This window comes from Geotrypetes seraphini, chromosome 7, assembly GCF_902459505.1.
Source record: "Geotrypetes seraphini chromosome 7, aGeoSer1.1, whole genome shotgun sequence".
In the NCBI taxonomy this organism is placed as follows: domain Eukaryota; kingdom Metazoa; phylum Chordata; class Amphibia; order Gymnophiona; family Dermophiidae; genus Geotrypetes; species Geotrypetes seraphini.
The window spans coordinates 7,724,235-7,743,121 of record NC_047090.1 but is presented as its reverse complement, the minus strand read 5'-3'; the positions used below and the strand labels follow the sequence as shown (position 1 = coordinate 7,743,121).

The 18,887-nt window shown below is 44.9% G+C and overlaps 1 protein-coding gene across 1 annotated transcript in view; it reads left to right on the top strand.

Moving 5' to 3' along the window:
* The window catches only part of DYRK4 (dual specificity tyrosine phosphorylation regulated kinase 4), a 161,513-nt gene that overhangs the window by 136,323 nt on the left and 6,303 nt on the right, over window positions 1–18,887 (top strand). Inside the window, exons 15-16 of the mRNA XM_033951753.1 lie at window positions 3,370–3,499; window positions 7,722–7,894. Coding sequence (XP_033807644.1) covers window positions 3,370–3,499; window positions 7,722–7,894 — 303 coding nt within the window. The remainder of the gene's footprint in view (window positions 1–3,369; window positions 3,500–7,721; window positions 7,895–18,887) is intronic.

The window sequence follows — 18,887 nt, the reverse complement described above, 5'->3', positions numbered from 1 at the left end:
ACCAGCAGAAATAAAAGACAGACTGGTGGTTGAAGGACACTGGGCTAAGTCGTGGGCCAGGCACTGCCCATCTCTACCCAATCTCCACCCCAGACCCCGCCCCCATAATGGTACTAATTGTAACACTATTTTTTTCCATTCATTTTTCATAGATACACACAATATAATTACATTACATTAGTGATTTCTATTCCACCATTACCTTGCTGTTCAAGGCGGATTACAGAGGAATTGAAGAATAGAGCGGGATGCTTCAGAGAATTGGGATGAGTCTTGCGGTGTTAGTTTGTCTTCAGGGATTTCTTGAATAGCATGGTTTTTATTTCTTTTCTGAACGATTTGTAGTCTGGGGTCGTTATCAGTAAATTGGTTAACCACAAAATTAAACTACACAAACCACAATGACAGCAGATGTAAATTCTCGAAATTGACATAATTCAATCACTAAAATTAAAAATAAAATCATTCCTCCCTACCTTTGTTGTCTCCTTCCCTCCCTGCTATGCCTTATCTTCTGGCCTGCTCCCGCCTGGCCATTTTATCCCGCCCCCGGTGTTTTCTTTAGGCTGGCTCCCTCTTCCTCACTGATTCAGTGCACAAAGCTGCTCCTTGCACATCCAACGCCTCATCTAGAAGCCTCCCCTCTGACTTTGCAACGTCGGAGAGAAGTCTTCCGGTTCAGGCACAGGACGCGAGTAGGAGCCGCTGCCCGTGGCTTTGTGCACTGAATCAGTGAGGAAGAGGGAGCCGGCTTGAAGATAACGCCGCATCGATCACATGGTGGACTGGCGGTTGAAGAACACTGTTTTGGGCTGATACACGTGCCGGCAGGAAATTACTGTGGACTGGCACCGGTCCATGGACCGATGGTTGAAGAACACTGCTCTAGAGCAGGGGTCCCCCAAGTCAGGTCTCGAGGTTTTTGAAGATGAAACTAAATTTCTCCTCATGGGCTGTGTGCCCTCCTCCCTTGCATTTGGAAAAATAGGAAACGTCGTCTTTTTAGCCAGGCTTCTAAGGAGCATGTGGATGAGTAACTTCCAGTGCTCTAAATTGGTTTTATTTGCTTTGCCTGTTTCTTATATGGTGGATTTTTAGGATTGCATAAGTTGCTGCTTTAATGTGTTGGGTATTGCATGAAATTGATGGAATATGATTTCTTTTTTAAATAAAAAGGACAACTTCCTTATGCCACGTGCCCTTAGCAGAAGAAGTGGGCATGTTGAATGCTATTATAGCTAGTCAAAATTGAAATCTTTTCTATTTAAAGATGCTTTTGAAATTTGAAACTTTTCTCTAATTGACTATCCAGACAGAATCCCCACTTCCTTAATCCTCTTACCGTCCTATTGATTTAATGGAGTTCTCCCTCTACCCTCTTCTTTGTTGTACGTCAGTTAGTCTTGTGTATGTCCACTGTTTTTAATTGTACGTATAACCCCATTTTTACGAAGCCTGTACGCCGCTTAGAATTATGATAAATGGTATAACAATTTTTTTTTAATTAACTTGAAACTTGTTAGGAGAAGATTTATCAACCTGGAAGAGTGATTTTAGGCAGGCTTAGTGTCCAGTGCTGAATCATTCAATGGAAAACAGCAGAACGAGCCTGGTCTTCAAAACTCACTTTTATTGCGTCCAATAATGCAACACAAGCACAAGTAAATCAATCGGCCATAAAAGTCGTGGACTCGACACGCAACGTGTTTCGGCTAAAACGCCTGCAATCAGGAGTCCCTGATAATAACAAACCAAATATGAAAGCCAATTTCGTTAGGAGTTGGGACAAGCCTCTACATTATTGCAGTTTTGCAAAAGTTTGAAAACAGCCTTACTTGAACGTTATTTTGTTCAGTGAGATCAACTGATCGGGGAGAGGTTTGCATGATTTGATTTTTTTTACTGTGATTTGTTTGTATATTTCACGTGTGAGGTTGTAGGTCTGTATTTGCTGTCTGTTTTTATTCCTATTTTATTATGTATGTAAAATACCCGCTTAGTTTTGTTGGATATGCGGGCTATAAATATTTAAAACAAATAAATAAATACATCATGGCCGCCTTTCCAAATCAGCTGGGGCCCCCGCTGAAAAAGAAATCTGTGGCGCTCGACGTCTGGCCCAAGAGAGACAGCTCCGGTCTCGCCCGGCCCCGGCGCTCTCAGTGGGCTGACATCAGACGTTGGCATTTCCACTCCCTGCATCCGCCGCAGTAGCCGCTCAATGTTGCCGAGAGTCGGTACCGTGGAGCGCTGCGAGGCGTCAGCAGCACTCCTACCTCTCCTCTTCGGCATCGCAAGAAAATATGGCCGCAAAAGCCCCCACGAAGAGAAAGGAATAACGAGGAGCAGAGCAGTTCCAAAGCGTACTTCTCAGCATGTCTTGGCCGTGGCCATCTTGGATCCTCGAGTCCATGACTTTTATGACTGATTGATTTACTTGTGTTGCCATTATTGGTTGCAATAAAAGTGGATTTTGAAGACCAGGCTCATTCTGCTCTTTTCCATTGGAAGTTACGTGTGCAGAATTGGCTGTCTCTTCTGCTGTTGTCAGTGCTGAAACATTACAGGCTCAGGGCGATGGCTTGGTCACTGCTAGGAGATGTTTGGGCATCCCCCAAATGCCCTTCTTTGCACTCTGTAAAGCATGGGAGGAGATTTTTTTTTTTCGTATCTTATTCCCAGACCACCTGGGTTTTCAGTTGTGCTGCATGTCCCACATTCAAGACTGTGTAACAGGTTTGAGTTTACAACAGACTCGCCAAAGAAAGGGAAGGCCCTGAGCTTCCTGTCTGAGGCTGCTAAGTAGAGCTGTCTGCAGCAGCGTATGTAATGATAGCATCAGTCACCAGCCTATGAAACTGCTTGCTTCTAAGTCTCAGTTTGAATTGGAGGGTGATGTTCTGTGAGACTGCAAAGACCCTTCTTGCCCAATATGCTTGTGTTTTCGGTTGAGTTGGCAGCCAGTTGGATCACTGGATGACTAGCTCTCCTGCTCGCCGAGCTTGCCCCAAATAGTATGGCAGTGGGGATTCTTTCACCAATGCACAGATTACAGAGCCCTTTAGAAAATGAAATGAGTATTTTCATAGGTGTCGTGCTCAGAGTCTCTTTTTGTATTCCTGGCCATAACTGTGGAACTGATAGAACTGTTTACCACCTTACATCTTCTTCCACAGTGGTACCTGGAAAGGCTAATTTAATAAGAGAGAGGGCACAGCTTGGGTTAATTTCTGCATCTGTAGAATCCTTTCTTTAAAACCCCTTTCTTACCTAGAAATGTGAAGCTTGCCTCGTTCCCCTCCTCCGTCCCTCATTTTACTATTTAAGTCATTGCTAGAAGCTAACTTAATTATCTGTTATATTTTAAAGATTCCAAAGGTTATCCGAGGAACATTACGAACAGCAGGGGGAAGAAGAGAAGACCGAACACGAAGGACTTGGCCTTAGTGCTGAAAACCAGCGATGCTGCTTTCCTGGACTTCCTGAAAGGATGCTTGATGTAAGTGGCTAATCCTAGCGTTGCAATTTTCAAACTCTGGTACTATTCTGTGTCCTAGGATGCTAGGAATTATTAAAAAAGGGATGGTTAGCAAGACTAAGAATGTTATAAGGCCCCTATATCGCTCCTTGGTGCGACCTCAACTGGAGTATTGCGTTCAATTCTGGTCTCTTTATCTCAAGAAAGATATAGTGGTGCTAGAAAAGGTTTAAAGAAGAGCAACCAAGATGGTAAAGCGGATGGAACTCCTGTCGTATGAGGAAAGACTAAAAAGGTTAGGGCTCTTCAGCTTGGAAAAGAGACGGCTGAGGGGAGATAGGATTGAAGTCTACAAAATCCTGAGTGGAGTAGAACGGGTACAAGTGGATCGATTTTTCACTCCGTCAAAAATGACAAAGACTAGGGGACACTCGATGAAGTTACAGGGAAATACATTTAAAACCAATAGGAGGAAATTTTTTTTCACTCAGAGAATAGTTAAGCTCTGGAACGTGTTACCAGAGGATGTGGTAAGAGTGGATAGCGTAGCTGGTTTTAAGAAAGGTTTGGACAAGTTCCTGGAGAAAAAGTCCATAGTCTGTTATTGAGAAAGACATGGGGGAAGCCACTGCTTGCCCTGGATCGGTAGCATGGAATGTTGCTACTCTTTGGGATTCTGGAATCTTACAATTCCTTGGGATTCTGTATGGAATGTTGCTACTCTTTGGGATTCTAGAATCTAGTTACTCTTTGGGATTCCAGAATCTTGCTATTCCTTGGGATTCTGTATGGAATGTTGCTACTCTTTGGGATTCTAGAATCTTGTTACTCTTTGGGATTCTGGAATCTTACTATTCCATGGGATTCTGCATGGAATGTTGCTACTCCTTGGGTTTTGACCTGGATTGGCCACTGTGAGGATGGGCTAGTGGGCTTGATGGACCATTGGGTTGACCTAGTAAGGCTATTCGTATGTTCTTTAGAACTGGCTTCTTTACACAGAATTTTCTGCAAAGGGGGTGGGGGTGCTAAAGAAGAGAGATTGAGGGGACAGTTATAGCAAAGAGATCGTGTTTCAGCATATCCAAAACGGCATTTATAAATAATTAAACAGATAAATGCAAGAGACTAGTTTCAGGTCAGAAATGAGCAAAAGATAACAAATATCTAATATAATAAAACGCTAGGCCGCGCATGCGCACTCCCATCGCGTGCGTCCGTTTTCCGTGAGATGTAGGCCACCTCAGGTAGGAGTGCGCATGCGCGCGAATCTCTCTCTCCCGCCATGGCAAACAGTAGGAGCAGCTAAGTTTTTAAAGGTCGGCATACTTCACAACCGACGGCTTTTCAAACCCCCCCCACAGCACCGCCGTCGCTGAACCTTAGAAAACCCTCCACCCCCACCAGCACTGCCGGCTGCGGTTAAGGCGAGAGAGAAAATAAGAAAAGGCATGATTTACCGAATCCCTTACCAAGACAGAGGATGAGGTAGAGCAGTCCCATTCGGATATCCAGACGGAAGAAGGCGATGTTGGCCGTGGCGGCTGCAGGCCGCGGCGGCCGAGCATGGAGCCGAGCCGAAGTTTTTTGTTTTTTTTTTTTTTAAACTTCAAAGACGCTGCAGCGGCTCCTCTCACGAGCCGCTGCTGTGTCGGAGAAGGCGGCGATCGTGAGAGGAACTGCCGGGAAGTTACACTGCTGGGGGCTGCAGGTCCGTGCAGGATCCTCTCGCGGTAAATGGAGTGTGGAGGTCTACCTGCAGTCCACCGTAATGCGAGTCTTCAAGATGACTTTCCATTCATCTATGAAGCTCAAACAGATCCTGCTGGGGCAAGAGACTGAGCGAGCCCTACTGCAGTTAACAGGTACAGATATTACGTACTCAGCAACTTTTTCCTCTTCTAATAGCCTCAGTGCTTGTCGCTCTCACGACGCACACGACCAATGCCCTCAAACTCTGCTCTGGCATTTGCAGCCTCTGTGCTCATGTGTATTTTACTACAGGCTTCTCTCAGTATTTTCAGCTCCTGCATTTTTGTGCATTTTTCTGGATTCTCCTCTGGTATTTTCAACCAGATGTAGAGGACTCAGCCGGAATAGAAGTAATAAACTATAATATGATAATGGGGCCAGGGAGAGAGACAGAGAGAAAGAAAAAAGTGGAGGGGGAGAGGGAAAAGGGGCTGCTTTGGGGGGAGTGGTGTGGTGCTGGGGGGGCAGGCAGCAATCTTGGTTTGCTCGGGGGACCAGAGAGAGATAGGCAGAGGGTCAGGGGGAGAGACAGACAGAAAAAAGACAAACAGACAGATAAGGGGCCAGGCAGAGACACAGAAAGAATGACAAACAGACAGGGGAGCCAGAGAAAACAGATAGACAGCGGCTAAGGAGACAGAGAGACATACAAACTCAAAACAGAAAAAAATCCATACCTTCTCGCCTCTTCCTTATAAATATTGTATTACACCAGCCTGTCCCAGTATGGCAATTCTTACGTTCTTATGAATTAATTTGGTGTCAGGTCAAAAGCGCGCCGGGACAAAGGCGCGAGCAGACAACTGAGCGCAGCGCGGAGGTGCGCGCCGAAGAAAAAGACTGTTTTTAGGGGCTACGACGGGGAGTATGGGGGGAACCCCCCACTTTACTTTATACAGATCGCGCCGCGTTGTGGGGTTTTGGGGGGGTTGTAACTCCCCACATTTTACTGAAAACTTAACTTTTTCCCTGTTTTTAGGGAAAAAGTTACGTTTTCACTAAAATGTGGGGGGTTACAACCCGCCCAAACCCCCCACAACGCCACCGCGATCTGTATTAAGTAAAGTGGGGGGGGGCTCCCCAACAAAAACCCCTGTCGCAGCCCCTAAAAACAGTCTTTTTCTTCGGTGCGCGCCTCCGTCTTGCGCTCAGTTGTCGGCGCGCACCTTTGTCTTCTGCGTTACTGTCTATGAACCATTAATTTAATTAATTTTGTAATAGCTTTCAGTGTGTATTTGTGGCAAGTGTTTGTTCCTCATGATTGATCAAACTGCTTTTCACTTTTGATATAAGAACATAAGAATAGCCTTACTGGGTCAGACCAATCAAGCCCAGTAGCCCATCCTCATGGTGGCCAATCCAGGTCACTAGTACCTGGCCAAAACCCAAGGAGTAGCAACATTCTTTACAGAATCCCAAGGAATAGCAAGATTCCGGAATCCCAAAGAGTAACAACATTCCATACAGAATCCCAAGGAATAGAAAGATTCTAGAATCCCAAAAAGTAGCAACATTCAAGTTTCAAGTTTTTATTAATTTTAATATACCACCATCGACATGCACCTGGCCAGTTTACAATGCTAAAAAAAATGAAAACTTAAAATAAATTTTGGGAGGGGAAAATGTGAACATTAAATAGACAGATTACAAATACGAACATGAGCTTGAGGGTAAATGGGGAGGGGAAAGTTAATAATTACATAATTAAAAACAAATTAATTAAAGGGAAGAGGGGGGGAGGATAAAACACCAGGAATGGGGATCACTTCTTAAAAGCGGTTCATATTTATTTTGCTAGCTGTTGGAAGGAAATATTTACATGCTATGGTATGCATTTTGGAATAAGAAAGTTTTTAGTTTAGTCTTGAATTTGTCGAGTGAATTTTCGAGGCGGAATTGAGGTGGCATGGCATTCCATAAAGTCAGAGCTACGACGGAAAAGTTAGTTTTTCTAGTGTAGTAGAATTCTTTGATGGAAGGTATGGTCAGTAAGTTCTGATCAGCCGATCTAAGGGTCCAGGGAGGGCAAAAGGGGATGATGAGTTTATCAAGAAAAGATGGGAGACAGAAAGTTTGATTTTAAAGACTAGCATTAAAGTTTTATAGGTGATGCGGTGGGTGATGGGTACCCAGTGAGCTTCTCACAGAAGAGGAGTAACATGATAATATTTCCAACCTTATAGATAAGTTTGATTGCCGTATTTTGAATGAGCTACAGACGACAACATTATTTTTGAGTAATGCCATTGTATAGAGAGTTGCAGTAATCTAAATGAGAAATGACCAGTGAGTGAATGAGGGTTGTGATAGCATCAGTTTCAAGAACTGAGGTTAAAGAACGAATGAGCCAAAGTTTGTGGAAACAGAGCTACCGATCCAGGGATGTATTGAGGTATGTTCCCCAACACTATTTCAATCTTTTTTCTTTTCCATGTGACCATGGCGTGAACGCACAACTGGATGTTTCCCTGGCAACTTTTCTTGGGAGCAGATGGGACCCCGTGGGCCGCATGACTCCTGATGAAGCGATGCAGCATGGCTGGATCCAGGACGCCAGAATACAGAAACTAAAGCAGAGGATAAATCCTACAAGGAGGCAAAGTGAAGTATCAGTCATCACCGTAGACAAAGCCAAAGACATTACACATAATATAATAAGAACAGGTAAGGCTAAAAAAATAATAAACGTGATGTGTTCTAGATTCAGAAAGGACTTTTATCTTCTTTGCATTTGGGGAGGCTGTTGGAATAGGGTTTGATGTAGAGAATGACACGGGGAAAAAATTTGTCCCCGTCACCGCCCCGTCCCCGGCCGACTATCCTCTGCACCGCCCCGTCACCGCCATTCCCTTCACCGCCCCGTCACCGTCACCGCCATCCCTTTCACCGCCCCGTCACCGCCACTGCCATCCCATTCACCGCCCCGTCACCGTCACCGCAGCATGCATAAAAGCCTCAAACAGGTATGATTTTATATACTTATCTTTATTAACGTATAAAGGAAACATTCTTTACAACTTTACAACTTAGTTAACTATACAAAAACAAAACACAACCTGTACTTTTAATTATCCTTATTTTTTAACCCGTGGATGAACAACAAATCATCTGCACAAGTGGGTTAAAATGCAAACCTGCTACCATGAAATCTGATTTTTAAGGGCATGCATTCGTGCAATTGTGCCACAGCAAATGGACTTTGGTGCATTTGCCAAGGGAGAATCGCTACTGTGGCTTTGTAAAAGGGGCCCTTACTGAGTGAAGTCCATAGTCACCTAGACCAGTGTTTCTCTCAACCAAGTTTCCCAGGCCAATCTCCACACCTGACCCCCATCCCCATCATAATAGTAAATAGTACTAATTGTAATGCAATTTCTTCCATTCATTTTTCATGTATATAATATTAATTCATTATGGTAACCACAAAATTAAAAGAAACACAAAGCACACTATATGCAGAGAAAATATTAATTAATATTTGTTTCATTTTTCAAAGAGGTCAAGACAGATGACTAAAATATGCAATGTCACTTCAGAAACAACTATAGAAAAATAGACAAATATAATGCAAAATATAGATAACTGATATAAATTCTCAAAACTGACACATTTTGATCACTAAATTGAAAACAGTCATTTTCCATACAATTTTTCTATCACTAATCTTCCCCCACCCCATATATATTCTGCAGGTTTTCAAAGAGATCAAGGCAGATGATTTTATGCAATGTCACATCAGGAACAACTATACAAAAATAGACAAATATACCCTCCGGGGCTCTATTGTGTGCGTGCTGGCTACCCTTCTCTTCCCTCCGAAACCAGAAGTAGCATCCCGGGGGGGGGGGGGGGAAGAGAAGGGAAGCCAGCACGCATACGATAGAGCCCCGGCCCGGAGGGAAGCTTACAACTTGCTGCTTTTACTTGCTTCGGGCCTTCCTCACTGCTGGGTCCTGCCTTCGCGGAAACAGAAAGTAGGCAGGTCCTAGCAACGAGGAAGGCCCGAAGCAAGTAAAAGCATGCTGGCAAAAAAAGGCAGGCTTCAAACAAAATTTTCGGCGGCGAGTTAGCCCGGGAAGGAGCATCGGCGGCAACAGCAGGATTAGCTGGGTGGTCATCTAAATCAGCCGGGGAGAACACTTACTTGTACCTGACGAAGTGAAACGAGTGAATCCAAGCGAGGCAGCGACTGCAAACAAAATTAAAATCCTGGGCTCGGCTCCGAAATCCAATCGCTACTGCTGCGCTACAACCCATTAAATACCAGGTGTGGCAGTAGCGATTGGTCCCCTTCTTTGAGCAAAAAGAACTGACCAATGAAGAGCCTGTATATTAGGGGGCGGAGTCAATGCGGCAACGTGCAAGTCGGGTAGAGACTAGAGAATTGAGGAGACAGACCACGCGGAGACAAACATGGCCGCCGGAAAAAATCTGACACCCGGTCCCGAACTAAAGACTCACGGTGAAGACAAGGTAAATAGCGGTACATAGAAGGGGGTACATTTGCCTGCGGGGACAAATCTTTTCACCGTTTTTGCGGGCGGTGAAAACTTTTGTCCCCGTGTCTGCGGCGATTTGTCTATGGAGTCTCCAAAGCCCGCAGCCAAACCGCAGCCACCCCGCGGCTCCCTGCGGGGATCGCTCCCCGTGTCATTCTCTAGTTTGATGCAGGGGCTTTCATCCTGTTCTTGGGACACACCATTGAATATTCATGAGATAGATTTGCATATACTACGTTTATTTACATGCAGATCTTTCTCATCCATATTCATTGGGGATATCCTGAAAAACAGACCCAAGCGCATCCCGAGGATTCGGGTGAAAACCCCCTGGTCTGATGTGTTCAGGTATTTGGAAGAGCTGCTGTTTGGCATGTGTTTTTATTTTTGTCTTGTTAGTTCTAAGAGACAAACATTTGTTTCTACTCTGTTGACTTCTAGTGATCACAAATCCCGTGACACACTTTGCTTCACAGAAGCCACAGCCCTGAACCTAGGTTACTGCTGATCAGTGCTCCATTAGTTGTTTCACTCTTCCAAAGCCTGTTTTCCAAATTATCATTTTTCCAGTGCTCTTCTCTTTAGTCTGCCTTTTATTATATGGTGACTTGACCTCTCTTTGGATCATACCATTGTAATTTACAGTTCTTCTTGAACATGTCTTTCTCTGTAGTTCCCCCATTCAACAATTTCCAAGAACCATTTTAATATTCCATTAGAGATAAATGTGGTAGCAACAGAGTGACCAAATCCACACTGAAGGATAGGACTTAAACCCTGTAGACACTAATGGCCCTGCAGATGCAGGGAAAAGCATCCGTAAGCAATCCAGGCGACTTCTCCAGGGCAAAATGTTGCCTCCTTATATCAGGAAAAAGAAGATCACATAACATAAAAATGTATTCTTTAGCAACTCTCCAGACCGGCATAGGCATCTTACAAGCAGGTTATATCTCATTATGACCAGCAGGTGGAGACTGTTACAAAACTTTGGAATGGTACTAAATAGGTTACTCCCCCTAATTACCTCTCAGTCTGCAGCAGGTGTGAGTGAGTTGTACCCATCTCCCTTCTGTAGGGCTGTTGGATTTTGTTCAGGACTCCTAGTGGAAGAAGAAGATATGGCAGTAGTGATCCATGTGGGGACGAACAACGTGAGCACAGGAACTACAACAGGGAAGTACCAGTTACGGATGCTAGGAAGGAATCTGAAGACCAGAACGCAGAGGAAAGCATTGTCGGAGATCCTTTCCGGTACCCAGGGCTAATGAGAAGAGGCAGATGGAGCTGCAAGCAGTCAATGCGTGGATGCGGTGCTGGTGTGAGGAAGAAAGATTCCACTTCGTGCGCAACTGGATGACGTTCTGGGGGAAGAGCAAGCTGTACAGGAAGGACAGACTCTACCTCAGCAGAGATGGAACGAGGCTACTTGTAAGCAACATCAAGAGAGAAGTTGAGAAGTTTTTAAACTAGGAAGAAGGGGAAAGCTGAGTCGACCAAGAAAGAGAGTTGATGGTTCAGGAACCGGTATACCTCGAAGGATACCATGCAAGAAGACAGAGGGAAAGACTCACCGGATTACAGGCAAGACAGATCGAAAAGGACACAAGAGGGAAGGAAATGCAAGAAAGGAATAGGCCGCAAACTCAAGTGTATGTACACGAACGCAAGGAGCCTTAGGAATAAGATGGGTGAATTAGAAGCCATGGCACAAAAAGATAACATTGACATCATAGGCATCACGGAAACATGGTGAACTGAGGAAAACGTCTGGGACACTATGTTACCAGGATATAAACTATACTGCAGAGACAGAGTGGCTCAAAAAGGTGGGGGCATTGCCATATATGTCAAAGAGGGAATTGAATCTACTGGAGAGAACACACCACAACTGACGGATAAGTTAGAGTCTCTATGGGTCAAAATTCCAGGAACAAATGGCCTGGATCGAAGATTGGCATCTACTACCGACCCCCAGGGCAGTCCAAAGAAATGGATGGAGAAATGATGGACGAGATTAAATGCAACTGCAAGGGAGGCAACGCAGTTATCATGGATGACTTCAACTATCCGGGAATAGACTAGAACCTAGGCACCTCCGGCTGCGTTAGGGAGACCGCTGCTGTAGGCGATTGCTTCCTGGAACAACTTGTCAAGGAAAATACTAGAGGAAATGCAATTCTAGACTTAATTCTAAATGGCCTGTAAGGACAGGCATAAGATGCAGAAGTAGAAGGGACACTGGGAAACAGCAATCACAATATGATCCGCTTTGATCTGGACGCAGGGGAGAAACATCGGTCCAAAACGACAGCCACGGCACTGAACTTCTGAAAAGGGAATTCCGAAGGGATGAGACTCATGGTAGGGAAGAAGATTAAGAAGAGGATAAGCACTGTAAAAACACTAGAGCAAGCTTGGTCCCTTTTTAAGGACACAGTCACCGAGGCGCAAAATCTATATATACCACGTATCAACAAGAGATCCAAGAGGAAAAAGAACAAAGAACCAGCGTGGCTCACTGTAGAGGTGAAGGAAGCGATCAGAGACAAGAAAACTTAATTTAAGGAATGGAAAAGGTCAAAAACGGACGAAAACTGGAACAAGCACAAACAACATCAAAGCAGGTGCCTTAAGGCAGTAAAAGGGGCCAAAAGAGATTACGAGGAAAAAATAGCCAAGGAGGCGAAGAACTTCAAGCCATAAAGCAATCGCCGACAAACTGAACACATTTTTTGCGTCTGTATTTACTGAAGACGATTTACACAGCATACCAGAACCCATCAGGCTAGCCTTAAACCCATCAAGCTAGCCTTAAAATCCAAAAAACAAAATCACTCCTTTTCCCGTGGAAAAGGAGCATTCCATTTTCCCTTAACAATACTCTGAATCAGTGACTTCTTTAAAAATTTTAGGCGTTATCATCGATGATAAACTCTTTCCATGATCATATAAGCAATACAGTCAAACTGTGTTTTTACAAACTACGTATGATACGTTCAATCTCCAAATTTCTCGAGCTGAAATCAATTAATATATTAATTCACTCTCTGGTCATTGCCAAACTCGACTATTACAACTCTCTATTAATTAATATTACACAAAAGGAAAAAAGACGCCTTCAAATAATACAAAACACGGCTGCTAAACTTATACACAACGGTAAAAAATATGATCATGTTACCCCCCTACTGATTAACTCCCATTGGCTCCCAATTAGTTACATTACATTACATTACAGATTTCTATTCCGCCATTACCTTTCGGTTCAAAGCGGATTACAAAAAGAGTTATGGAAGAAGGGTTACAATGTTAAATCAGAGAAGGTTTCCAAGAGAGGGAAAAGTAGGATCTGGGGTTAGGGAGAGGATGATAAGAGGGGGGTTAAGCTTTATCATGGTATTAAGCTTTATTAAGGAATTTCTTGAAGAGTATAGTTTTTATTTCCTTTCTGAACATCTTGTAGTCTGGGGTTGTTGTCAATAGGTTGGAGACTTGGTTGTCTATCTTCGCTGCCTGAGTGGCCAGTAGTCCGTTGTATAGTTTTTTCCGTTTTACTTCTTTGATTTGGGGGTAAGTGAATGGGGTGTGTGTTTTTCTATGCCTGGTAGAGGTGGTTTGGATGAGGCGGTCATTTAGGTAGGTTGGGCTGTCTCCATCTATAGTAGTATACAGTAGAATTTAAATTGTATTCTTTCCTGGATTGGAAGCCAATGAGAATTGATGAATGCCTCAGTAATGTGATCATGATTTTTCAATGAATAGACGAGTCTCAGAGCTGTATTCTGAATTGCCTGTAGTTGTTTAATCATTATTGCAGGGTAGGGGAGGTAGAGGATGTTGCAATAGTCTAGGATACTTAGGATTAGAGATTGTACTAGGAGCTGAAATTGTGTTTTTTCGAAGAATTTTCGGACTTGTCTAAGGTTTCTCATAACTGCAAAAGATTTCAGTATTGTTTTGTTAATTTGTGCTTGCATGGTGCAGCCTCTGTCAATAGTCATACCTAGAAGTTTTAGGGTGGTTTGCAAAGGGTAGTTGATAGAGTTGATTTCTAAGTTGGTTATGGTTGGGATTTTGTTATTTTCTAGGAGGATGAATTTAGTTTTGTCTGGGTTGAGTTTCAGTTTGTGGGCTTCCATCCAAGTCGTAACTGTAGCTAGAGTTCTGTGTAGTGTGTCTGACATTAAGAGCATTGGTTGGTCGAAAGGAATGAGAATGGTGATGTCATCAGCATAGCCATAAGAGGATAGGCCTTGTTTGTTCAGGTAAACGCCAAGAGAGGCCGTATATAGGTTGAAGAGAGTAGGGGACAGTGGGGACCCTTGTGGAACGCCGCAGGGGTTGGACCAAGGTTTGGATTTTTCTTTGTCTGATTTCAAAATATTACTTCTTGTATTTAAAACTTTAATTTTTCAAGAATTACAATTTATCAATAGAATGCTCAACCCCCATAATACTTCCCGGTCTCTTCGATCGACAGCCCAAAAACTCCTAATGGTCCCATTACTGAAAATCATAGGCACTAGAAAACATGACATGTTCTCAGTAATGGCCCCCCAACTGTGGAATGCCCTTCCCCAGTATATTAGAGAAGAAAAAGACCTTAACCAATTCAAAAAACTTCTAAAAAGTTACCTCTTTAAAGACGCGTTCAATCTTTAACTTTCTCTCTTCTAGATGACGATATTATGGTGCAGTTTTATTTACCCATCCCATTGTTTTTTTCCTTGTTTTTGTCTATTTTCTTAAACTATGAAGATGTAACTTTCCCCCTATATCCTTCACGTTTCGTGTATGTCTCTAAACTGTTAGTTTTATTTTGCTTACTTATATAAACCTGTTTTACGAAGTTGTAAATTGCTTAGTAACTTAAATATTGATTCATCAAATACAAATAAAAACTTGAAACTTAAACTTGAAACTTGAAGACAAAAAGCTGACAGGATTGATGGTCAGTCTAGAGGAGGTGTGTAGGCAGATTGATAGGCTTAAGAGCGATAAATCCCCGGGACCGGATGGCTTCCATCCGAGGGTCATCAAGGAATTGAAAGGGACCATAGCTGAACTGCTTCAACTAATAGCCAATCTGTCGATCAAATCGTGAAAGATTCCGGAAGACTGGAAGGTGGTGAATGTTACGCCGATCTTCAAGAAAGGGGAGATCCGGGAAACTACAGACCGGTGAGTCTGACCTTGGTACCGGGAAAGATGGTAGAGTCGCTGATAAAGGATCGCATTATTGATCACCTTGACGGACACGGGCTGATGAGGACCAGTCAGCACGGTTTTAGCAAAGGCAGATCGTGTTTGACGAACTTGCTGCATTTCTTTAAAGGAGTAAACAGACAGATAGACAAGGGCAACCCGGTTGACATTGTATATCTGGATTTTCAGAAGGCGTTTGACAAGGTTCCGCATGAACGACTACTTCAGAAAATTGCAAGCCATGGAATCGAGGGTGAAATATTCACGTGGATTAAAAACTGGTTGGAGCATAGGAATCAGAGTGGGGTTAAATGGACAATGCTCGGACTGGAAGAGTGTCACTAGTGGGGTGTCACAGGGCTCGGTGCTTGGACCCGTGCTCTTCAACATCTTTATAAACAATCTGGACATTGGTACGATGAGTGATTAAATTTGCAGACGATACGAAGTTATTCAGAGTAGTGAAGACACAGGGGGATTGCGAAGATCTGCAACGTGACATAATCAGGCCCAAGGAATGGGCATCATGGTAGATGAGGTTCAACGTGGATAAGTGTAAAGTGATGCATGTAGGTAACAAAAATCTCATGCACAAATACAGGATGTCCGGGGCGGTACTTGGAGAGACCTCCCAGGAAAGAGACTTAGGAGTTATGATCGACAAGTCGATGAAGCCGTCCACACAATGTGCGGTGGCAGTGAAAAGGGTGAACAGAATGCTAGGAATGATAAAGAAGGGGATCATGAACAGATCGGAGAAGGTTATCATGCTGTTGTACTGGGCCATGGTGCGCCCTCACCTGGAGTACTGCGTCCAGCACTGGTCGCCATACATGAAGGACACGGTACTACTCGAAAGGGTCCAGAGAACAGCGACTAAGATGGTTAAGGGGATGGAGGAGTTGCCGTACAGTGAGAGATTAGAGAAACTGAGCCTCTTCTCCCTCGAACAGAGGAGATTGAGAGGGGACATGATCGAAACATTCAAGGTACTGAAGGGAATAGACATAGTAGATAAGGACAGGTTGTTCACCCTCTCCAAGGTAGGGAGAATGAGAGGGCACGCTATAAAGTTAAAAGGGGATAGATTCCATACAAATGTAAGGAAGTTCTTCTTCACCCAGAGAGTGGTAGAAAACTGGAACGCTCTTCCAGAGTCTGTCATAGGGGAAAACACCCTCCAGGGATTTAAGACAAAGTTAGGCAAGTTCCTGCTGAACCAGAACGTACACAGGTAGGGCCAGTCCCATTAGGGCGCTGGTCTTTGACCAGAGGGCTGCCGCGTGAGCGGACTGCTGGGCACAATGGACTACAATTCTTATGTTCTTATATTCCCTGTTTTTGTGCCGGACTGAGTTTGGGTGGGCCATGTTTGGGGTTCTGTCTGACCTCGAGGGTGTCAAACCCGGCCGGTCTCGTGCTGGGTCCCTCCCCACTCTCCCTCCACCTCCCCAATATTTTTTTAGCATACTGCTTTGAGAGCCAGTGGAGCCTGTCCTGAGGCAGTGCCAGTCTGAAGGGTTCCTTTCCCTTTAAATTTAATGTATTTTACTGTATTTTTCAACTAACCGGCACTTTTCTTTAGTTAGGTGGCATATGGAGCAATGAGCACTTCACAGGGGAAGAAGGGCTCATTTTGCTCCAGATGCGAGGCACTCGCGGCCAGCTGGAGCGGTGGAGGACAGTGGGTGCCTTGCAGGTCATCAGCTGACAGCAGTCCGGTCTTCCCCAGCCGCCGCCAGTGAGAGTAAAAAGGTTACCCTCACAGCTGTTTCTCTCACAGCTGATGCCGGCTTTAGCAGCTGGGACAGTTCAGGCTTCCCAGCCACTTCAGGCCCTGGAGAGGTTATTTTCAACTGCAACTTCGCCATTTTTGGCGTGAAGACTCTTCAGTTGCTCTGCAGCCTCGGGTGACCTTCCCACTGTCTTGCAAAACAGGGGCAGGTCTTAGCTGGGTCTCCTGTTGTGGCAGGGAGTCCCATGGGGCCGTCGGGTTTTTTTCTCCTTAGTTTTATTTTTTACTTTATGCAGAGCTTAATTTCAGGTGTCAAGGGGTTCTGCGTTTCTCGGGGGAGGGGGTGTTTCCTCTGCACCCCGTGCGGCTCTGCCCTCCTCTACTTCTTTACCACCCCCTCTGCCTCCTTCGTCCAAGCACCTGAAGGTTGCTTGGGATGAAGACTTGCGGTCTGAAGAGCGTGTTGACCTCAGTGAGGACCTGGACCCTTGGGGAGACCTCCAGGATCTTCTTGAGGGGATGGCCACTGGTACTGGGGATTCGGTTTTTCTGTCTACCAGTGAGGAGGCGTCCGGCGTGCGTCTGTTTCAGAGAGACGAGCTCCCAGTTCTGATTCAGGTCTCCTCGGTGTTGCTTTTTGAGGATGTGCCACCTGAGACCCCGTGTGTGGAGGATCCTCTTCTTAAAGGAATTCACTCTGCGTCCCGCTCTTTTCCTATGCATCAGGATATTCGGGATGTTATCCAGGCGCAGTGGAATACACCAGAGGTGCCGTTTTGGTTTATGTGCTCTATGACTCATTTGTATCCCATCCCGGAGGGGGATAGGGCTACCTTGAAGACGCCAGTGGTAGATGTGGTAGTCTCAGCTATTGCTTGGGAGTCCAGGTGGCTATTTGTGAGGGGCTCGTAGCTCGGGCAGTTTTTCGGTGGTCCGGGTGTGTCGTTGACCATGAGTCTGATGACTGGTCCTTGGTGGATCAGGAGGTGGCAAATATTGAGAAGGCAGCCTCAGACGTCCTCTACGACTTGGTGCGGATGTCCGCCAAGTCTATGGCTTTTTTGGTGACTGCTTGTCGCACCTTGTGGCTTTGCACTTGGTCGGCGGATGAAGCGTCCAAGACTAAACTCACTAAATTTCCCTTTAGGGTTTTTTTTTTGTTTGGAAAGGATTTGGATAATTAGTTCAGACTCTGACGGACTCTAAAGTTCCATGCCTGCCTGAAGACTGTGTTCGCCTGGCTGTTAGGGGTGGCATTGCTCGGGGACGTTTGCAGAAGTTCCGCAGATATCGCCCTGGGTGTGGGGCTGCTCCCTTATCCTCTTCTGGGTTTTCCAGGGGTCGTTTCAGAGCATGCAGGCTTTGGGGGGAGACCATCGAGCTACCCATCCTGACCAATGACTCCTTTCCAGCACTCCCTCTGATTCCGGTGGGTGCCCCCGGCTACGTGATTTTTATCCAAAATGGGCAGAAATTACGTCCGATCAGTGGATCTTGGAGGTGATTCGGGAGGTTATGCCCTGGAATTTGCTCACTCCCTGCCAGATCTTTTTCTAGCTTCGCCTTGTCAGGCACCGTGGAAGAAGCAGGCTTTTCGCCAGACCTTTCAAAGATTGTTAGATCTCAAAGCAGTAGTTCCAGTCCCTCCTCAGGAGTGTTTCTCTGGCAGGTACTCGATTTACTTTGTGGTGCCCAAAAAAGAGGGAACCTATCAACCCATCTTAGGTTTGAAGGGGGTCAACAGGGCTCTTAGGATTCTTTCTTTTCGCATGGAGACACTGAGGGATGGCGCTTCCAAGGCTACCATTGCACGTTGGATCAAGGAGACTATTGCTTCCGCATAACTTCTTCATAAGAAGCCTGTTCCAGACTTTCTCAAGGCTAATTCCACTAGGGGTCAGGCGGCTTCTTGGGCTGAGTCTTCGCTAGTGTTGTTCTTCTGGGTGTTGCGTGTGCAGATTTTGTTTTTTTTCTGCGGGTTCTAGCATTTTTCTAGGGCCAGGGAGAATTGAAGAACAGCGGCTGTCGCTCAGCTGGCGAGCTGTGGGGACATTTTCTTGCTGGGATCTCTCCTTTGCATTTTCCAACAGCCTTTAGTTATATTAGTTGTTACTCTGGTTCGGACTCTTGTTTATTTCTGTTTACAGTTCTTAGTTCTGCTTGGCTATTCGGCAGACTGAGGTAATTAGGGGGGAGTTAACCTATTACGTACCAT